This window comes from Theobroma umbraticum, unplaced genomic scaffold (genome assembly GCF_002168275.2).
Source record: "Theobroma umbraticum cultivar Fairchild unplaced genomic scaffold, ASM216827v3 scaffold_204.0, whole genome shotgun sequence".
NCBI classification, from domain to species: Eukaryota; Viridiplantae; Streptophyta; class Magnoliopsida; order Malvales; family Malvaceae; genus Theobroma; species Theobroma umbraticum.
Genome location: NW_018397267.1, coordinates 1,762,707 through 1,769,983, shown reverse-complemented (window position 1 = coordinate 1,769,983; position 7,277 = coordinate 1,762,707). Strand labels below are relative to the sequence as shown.

The window sequence follows — 7,277 nt, the reverse complement described above, 5'->3', positions numbered from 1 at the left end:
TTCCATGGGTCAACAAGAACCACTGAAAAAATTCCTGCCCCTTGAACATCGAACCATGGTCCAAAGTTCTGAAGCATATAGGAGTAACAAACAAATCAGAAGTTAGTAATCCTTGGTGCTTGATAGTTGATACCAAAGACACCTTAATAAGAATCTAGATGCCTGGTTTAGTAGTGCTCCAGATAGTTGGTCAGTCTAATCGGAAAGAGGGTCTGGAACTGAATTATCAGATCACAGTGTCAATTAAATGTAAAAAACTGCCTTTGCCTGGATAGGAAGGTGATAAGTTCTGTGTATGTTGAAATGACCTGTATTGTTTGTTAGCAGAATATCCTAATCCAACTTCCCATTAAAAGTAGCTAACTAGTTCCTATCCGTCCTTAAGGTCTTTTTGGTTACAATAGAAATACCATAAAGATAAACAAAAACCCTCACTAAATGTTACCCAAAGGTCCCTGTCTTATTAAGTTCTCTACAATGTCTTAATTGAAGAAATTTTTTTACCTGTAGACCAACCATCATACTCAACATATCCAGTGTGTTATTTCCCTCAACAAGACTAATTTTCTCACTGATCGAAAAGCTTGCATCATCATGATTACCATATCCAAATGCTGTAAAACATAGAACAGCAAGGAACATCAAGTAAAAGACAGATTCAAAATTGATCAGCATGGAAGGGTGTGATGGAGTAATGATGGGATTGGATGGGAGAACATTAGAGAATTTAAATTTATATTAAATGAATTGAAGGAAAAAATATCATAGAATTACAGTAATAAGTTCCTGAAATTTTGTTTTATGAGAGATTAATATTAAATTGGTTTTACAGCACTCAACCTGCAAAATTGAGCATAGTGGTTGTTCTGAGTTTTGGTTTCCCTTTTTAGTTATACCATACCCAGATGACAATGTTATAGCAATGAACTCATTCTCCATGATCATAGCTTCCAAAACAAAATATGAAAATAAGAATGAAAACTTTGATATTGAGATGGACAGATATCAGGTTGTATGATGGGACATGTAAATCAAACTGGAAAGTTGATAGAATCGAGCAAAGTGCAATGATCCCCAATGATGTACTCCCAAGCACTTTGCGATTACAATGTAAATATAGAAATTTATGAACAAAAAAGTAATCAGAACAAGATAGAACGGTGAATTCAGTATGGGAGAGCAAGAAAGTTTGAGAACATATTGAGACCACCTCTATCACCATTTGAAAGGTCTTTGAAGAAAGAAGCTTATTTCGGTGGAGAAGAATGTCACTGAGTTTCATATCAAGTAAAGAATTGGCTAAAGAAGATAAAACCAGTTGGCAGAAATTATTCCACTGCAATCAGTACAGTACATACCTACAAGCCTTTTGTTGACAAAAATAAGTGCTGCATGTCCCAAACTTTCAATAAGCAGGTAGACCTCTTTTGATTGATCAGGCATGATATTTATACTGCCAAAGCCAATACCATGAAACATTGTAAGAAAAAAGGTATCTAAAAGTAATGAATATAGTATAGCAAAAACATCAGAGAAAACATGCAGAAGGAGCTCAGCCCAATTCATCAAATAGTCAGTACACAGAACTGAATCCACTATGAGAAACAAAAATCATTTTGACAAAATATAAGTAGATGCAAAAGTGGTGAAACTGTTTCAAGTAAATTTCAATATGCTCCGAGATTTGGTCTATTGGCAGTTCTGGCTTTATCAACAAAAGTTGGAAAGGCTATGACTATTTTTAAAATCAAGAAAGAATAAACAATATGAGTGATTTACCTTGTTGTGTACCATAGGAAATCGCTAGTGTCTTTTGTTGTACTGATCTGCTCCAATAAACGAGATTCTGTAAACGAGTTATTGGCCCAAACACCTGGTTCTTCCTTATACCAGCTCCACGATGATGCTGATAATGAAAACTGATTAACAGAATTTGTTTGAGCAAATGCGTTGTCACCGAAGTTTCTTTGTGACACAACCTTCAATCAAGGAAAACAGTGCAAGGAAAGAAGGTTAGCGACATAGTAGCAGAATGATATGGGAAGCCAAAAGATTTCCACGATGAGTTTAGAGAAGATATGTGTTACATTAAATCATATAAATAACTAATTGCGATCAATACCTTTGCTGTGTTAAAAATGACATTCTTACAGTCTGGAAGGATGCTTACAGACCAAGCTGGAAGGAAGTACAAATTTCCATTAAATGTAACATTTGCATCCAGATTGCTGTCATAATTAGCAAGGAAGGCTGCACACTCGTTGGAAGATTTATAGTAGATATGTGCCTTCAAAGTTTGAAAAGGAAGAAGACAAAAGTATGTCAACATGATTACTATGAGAGAGATGGGCAACAAGTGGTAAGAACAGGTAATGGCATGAAAACCAGAAAAAAGGTTCAGTAATGTACATCAAAACAGGAATCTGCCCCAAAATGTCTGCTGTGATCAGAGGGCAGAGCCATATGTTTCTCATGTAAAAGAGAGAGAGAGAGAGAGTAACATGTTGAAACATCTAAAGTTACCTCTAGATTATGACCAAGCTGCTGGTGAGTTGGATCAGAGCTGATCAAATACTCCTCACAGTGCTTTATTGCCAAGTGCAGGTCACGTAGGTGGCCCCATTTTGGCTGTCTAATAAAACCTGCGTGAACATCGAAAGGGTATTCCTAATGTAGTTTGAAACATAGATTTATTGGATAATCACATCTATAAGCAAACCTCTGTGGTAGATGGTCCATTATCATTCCACCCTAGTGCTTACCAGTGGGAGAAAGAATTGGTTCAGCTGATATATAATGGTTTACACTATCCAAGGCAGTTATGGAACTGAATTTCACTCGCTCAGGAAGAAGGGAAATGAATGAACAGGACCAAAGCAAATAAAGTGAAAGATACAACTCCAGAACCTCAACAGTTTTTCCACCCGGAAATTAGTTAACCTAAATAAGCTAAGGCCATATGTCAAGCCAAATTGCCATGAGAATAAAGCTCCGTGCTTTTTTAACAGATATCTAAAATGTTCTTTTTCTTCTTCATCTTCTTCCTTTTTCATTTCACCATGTCCAAACCTGATGGTCTGAACGAATCTTGACTGTTTTTAAGAGGTGGACGATGAAGATGTATATAAAAGGCCCTTTCACTAAAGAAAACCAGGTTCCACTCAATAGCACTATTCTTGTATGGCAAACCAATGATCATATTCCAATAGCTTATGATGGAAATTTGTAAAACTTCTTGAGATGTGAAGCAATATTATAGAAAGTTCATGCCATGCAACGGAAATATTCTCTTGATTTCTTTCACATTCTGCTATTACCAATCGTTATACTACTCCTTAGGAGCCGTTTCTGGGAGCCAGAGGCAAGCATCATGCGAAAATATCATGTTTTTGGACAGATCAGTGCTACATGAACCAAATAATAGAAAATTTACCATATTCATCTATTGGGGCATCATAATCATAGCTTGTTGCAACAAGAGGACCTCCAGCAGTTCGTCCAAAGTTGGTTCCACCAAAATACTGCAGGGCTCAGCAACAAAAGATGTTCATACTGTTAACAGCCTGATAGGTATGTTCACATGTTTACCAAGTTGCAAGCAGATAAAAGAAATAGAGCTCCTTACAGCTCACCATATAGTAGTTGTGAAAGGTTCCACCAGTTTCAAAAAAACGTGCAATGGCAAATGCAAGGTCCTCAACTGGTCGATGAGGAATTGGATAACCAAATGACTTAAACCTGCATCTCAAACTTTTAAGATGTTCACTTTTCTGCTTTAACTATATAGGATAGTACCATTGATCGCAATGACTTAGCAGAATTAGGCAATTATGTCAGATGGGCAAGAGACAATTACCATCCACTGTAGTTCTCAGTCCACATTTTCGGTTTTGATGGGGAATTTGGAGTGAATCGATCACAATAAAATCCATTGCATGTGTTTATCTGCAGGCAGCTCCTCATTATAGAAAGATTTACTTAGACTGTTAACTTTTCAGATGCAATTAGTTAGCAAGCGATACTTCTGCACCAGCAAAAGTTGTGTAATTTCATACAAATGTTAAGCCCGATAAATGTTGAAATTGATCAAACCTGTGAAATGGATATGAGACACCAATACTATACCATGCTATGCATCATGTAAACGTTCACTTACAATTGGATCAGGTGCATCTTCCTGTCGGCACATCACCCAAGGCACTGTTGTATTAAGACTGATAGCAGTTTCTGCAGCCCATTTGACATATAATTCTCCTGCAACCCCATATGCCCATTCAACAAGCTCATATTCGTTTTCAACCTGTTAAAATGATATATATGAGAAATGAATTCTACCACACAGTCCACAATCAACTTATGTTATTATTGTTTGGCGAGCTTTACAGAAGAAAGAAAAAATTAACACGAAAATAAACATGAAGTTGTCAGTAAATCAAGTACTAGGACTGTTTGTCAGCAAATCACCTGAGCAAGAATGATTGGCCCCCCTTGTGATGCAAAGAGATTCTCTTCCTTCATTAGTCCTACAATTTTGGTGAGAAAACGCAGCATTTCTCTCTGTATTAACAACAACAGAAAAACATCTAACTTACACAAGGATATCAGGTGATAAGGACTGATACACACCATTCCAAATAAGTGTCTTGCTATAGTGACTGCATGTAGACAACTACCAAAACCAACTCTGGGACAAAAGTTTAGCCTTACTGCTTTACCAACACACACAGACGGAAGGAAAGATACCTTGAACATATCATTTGTCGTACGGAACTGAATTCCAGGAATGAAATGCAACCAAAGAGGGAACCCACTGCCATGAATAAATATAACAAATGGTTCAAAAATCGTTTCTCCTAAAACTAGAGGGGAAATTCTTTTCTTCTTATGACAGAAGCTTTGAGCACATAATTAAAAGGCTATTGCAGACCCATAATTCCATTCAGCACAAGCATATGGCCCAATCCTCAGATGAACCAGAAGGCCAGCTTCCTGCACTGTTTTCACAAACTTCACCAGGTCAAACCTGCCTTCAAAGTAGTACTGCCCAACAAAAGAAAAAATTTCAAAGTAACGTTCTTACTAACCAAAAGAAAAAGAACCAGAAGTAATAATTTAAGAAAAAAAAATTGCCAACATGCTTCAGAGTTCTGACTAGCTGAGACTCCTGGCAAATTGAGTAATCCCAACATATATGGAAAATGCAAGCGGTAGTCAAGCAAACATTTGCAGCTAATGTATACCTGTCCTCTAACCGGTTCATGATAATTCCAGAAAACATAAGTCTCGATCACATCTAATCCCCCTTCCTTGGATTTCCTAATAAGTTCCGGCCACACCTATAAATTTCAATCCATGTTAATTATCAGGAATAGAAGAAAACGCACCAAACAGAATATAAGCATCAAATGTATAAATAAATGGACATACAAAACCAACCTCTGGGGTGCTTCTAGGATAATGGATAGAACCCGACTGCAATACCCTCCTCTTGCCATCAATAACCAGTGCTCTATGATCATATGTGACTGTGGTAGATAGCACACTCTCGAAACAGTAACTCACAAAAACTAATACGAGGACTAAAGCCAATGACAATGGTTTCTTGGTATCCATAATTCTATTCAGCAAAATTTTGAATAATGCAAAACATTAGGATAGAAGCAAACTTTGCAAACTAAAGCCACAATGCTGATTGTTTACTAACAAGAGGAAAAATATAGGAATAATAAGAGACAGATATAATGTTTGCAAAATGTGTTAAGTGTTGTCTTGTTTCAATTGTCTGAATGATACTAAGCGAGACTTACAATGCTTGAAACTTGGAGTTAAGCTGTGGCCAGTAACTATGAATTTGAGGAACTTGCTTCTTTTCTGCCGCCCTGTTTGTGCGTGTTTGTTTCACAGTGAGGTCAAATGAGAAAATTTTGAGACAAAATATGCCAACATTTTTATACTTGTTAGGTTGAATTAGACTTCAAACAGATTTTATCTTTGAGTGAACTTCCCTTACATTTACTTTATTACCGAGTTGTATTATGAATATACATTGATCATTGAAAATTGATTCAAAAGTTAGCCCAAACTTTCATAAATTGGATAGAATATGATCAATATGAAGTAGTTAACCAGTACATCTTAGCCTTCTTGAATCTTGATCAGACAGTGTTGAGTGAGGCCAGCATGTTACCACCAATAAATATGGTATGGCAAGAAAATGCCAATGTTATGGCAGCCGGATAAAGTCAAAATTGTCTCTTCTCCATTATGTTTATGTAAGGGTTAGGATCGTGGGATAAGCGCATTTAATATTCTAAACCGAGCCTGATCCATTGAACCCTGACGTTGAATTCAGACTGTCCTACACCATTTACTCGAGCCTCACGTGGCAAAATCAGAGTATGTCTCGTGTTGTTTTACACATTAAAACGCGTTAATCGGTGGTAGGTAGATGCTAAAGCTGCAATTATCATATTAGATCAGCAATCAGCAGGGACGCATAAGATTCGACCCCTACCTCGGACTTCTACTTCATCTGTAAACTGAGTTTCCATTTCCTCAATCCCCTTCTCAAAGGTTTCATTGATCAGGTTGGTTTCCAAAATCTTTGTCTTAAATTTCTGTTATTGCAAACTGGGTAGCTCTTAGTTTTTACTTTAATTGTAACAGAATTTGTAGTTCATCCCCTGATTCTCGTTGGTCAAAATTTCGGTTTTCCTGATCAGTGTTGTTCCATCCATCCTCTTTTGCAGATTCTTGCTTTGGGTTTCTCTTCTCTTACCTGAAACCATGGACTTTACCCATTTAAATCGCGGGCAAATTACGCTGATGGGATCTGCATTCTGTGTGATGCTCACGATGCATTTCACGTTGCAGCTTCTGTCTCAGCATCTTTTTTACTGGAAAAACCCAAAGGAGCAGAAAGCTATACTAATTATTATCCTTATGGCTCCTATTTATGCTATTGACTCCTTTGCGGGGTTATTGGATGTTCGAGGAAGCAAAGCGTTCTTCATGTTTTTGGAATCAGTCAAGGAATGTTATGAGGCTTTGGTGAGTGCCCCCTTTTGCTCAATCTTTGGATTTGGTTTTGTTGGATTTATTCCTAGTTAAAGTTAATCATTTCTTCTTTTTTGATTGTTTTGGTTGTAGGTGATTGCTAAGTTCTTGGCATTGATGTATAGTTACTTGAATATATCTATTAGCAAAAATATTGTGCCTGATGAAATCAAAGGAAGAGAGATTCACCACTCATTTCCAATGACCCTTTTTCAGGTATA

The 7,277-nt window shown here is 37.0% G+C and overlaps 2 protein-coding genes across 2 annotated transcripts in view; one reads left to right on the top strand and one right to left on the bottom strand.

Moving 5' to 3' along the window:
• The window catches only part of LOC110424832 (beta-galactosidase 6-like), a 7,955-nt gene extending 2,057 nt beyond the window's left edge, over nucleotides 1–5,898 (bottom strand). The window contains exons 1-16 of the mRNA XM_021439544.2: nucleotides 5,808–5,898; nucleotides 5,437–5,617; nucleotides 5,241–5,336; nucleotides 4,928–5,040; nucleotides 4,744–4,810; nucleotides 4,465–4,557; nucleotides 4,157–4,300; nucleotides 3,857–3,945; nucleotides 3,633–3,738; nucleotides 3,434–3,521; nucleotides 2,524–2,642; nucleotides 2,123–2,287; nucleotides 1,780–1,979; nucleotides 1,359–1,453; nucleotides 505–614; nucleotides 1–68 (exon numbers count right to left, since the gene is read on the bottom strand). The exon at nucleotides 1–68 is cut by the window's left edge and continues 40 nt beyond it. Of these exons, the coding sequence (XP_021295219.1) occupies nucleotides 1–68; nucleotides 505–614; nucleotides 1,359–1,453; nucleotides 1,780–1,979; nucleotides 2,123–2,287; nucleotides 2,524–2,642; nucleotides 3,434–3,521; nucleotides 3,633–3,738; nucleotides 3,857–3,945; nucleotides 4,157–4,300; nucleotides 4,465–4,557; nucleotides 4,744–4,810; nucleotides 4,928–5,040; nucleotides 5,241–5,336; nucleotides 5,437–5,613 (1,730 nt within the window). The 5' untranslated portion in view covers nucleotides 5,614–5,617; nucleotides 5,808–5,898. The remainder of the gene's footprint in view (nucleotides 69–504; nucleotides 615–1,358; nucleotides 1,454–1,779; nucleotides 1,980–2,122; nucleotides 2,288–2,523; nucleotides 2,643–3,433; nucleotides 3,522–3,632; nucleotides 3,739–3,856; nucleotides 3,946–4,156; nucleotides 4,301–4,464; nucleotides 4,558–4,743; nucleotides 4,811–4,927; nucleotides 5,041–5,240; nucleotides 5,337–5,436; nucleotides 5,618–5,807) is intronic.
• A 420-nt stretch (nucleotides 5,899–6,318) lies between these two features.
• The window catches only part of LOC110424838 (uncharacterized), a 1,218-nt gene continuing 259 nt past the window's right edge, over nucleotides 6,319–7,277 (top strand). The window contains exons 1-3 of the mRNA XM_021439553.2: nucleotides 6,319–6,587; nucleotides 6,750–7,050; nucleotides 7,150–7,272. Of these exons, the coding sequence (XP_021295228.2) occupies nucleotides 6,787–7,050; nucleotides 7,150–7,272 (387 nt within the window). The 5' untranslated portion in view covers nucleotides 6,319–6,587; nucleotides 6,750–6,786. The remainder of the gene's footprint in view (nucleotides 6,588–6,749; nucleotides 7,051–7,149; nucleotides 7,273–7,277) is intronic.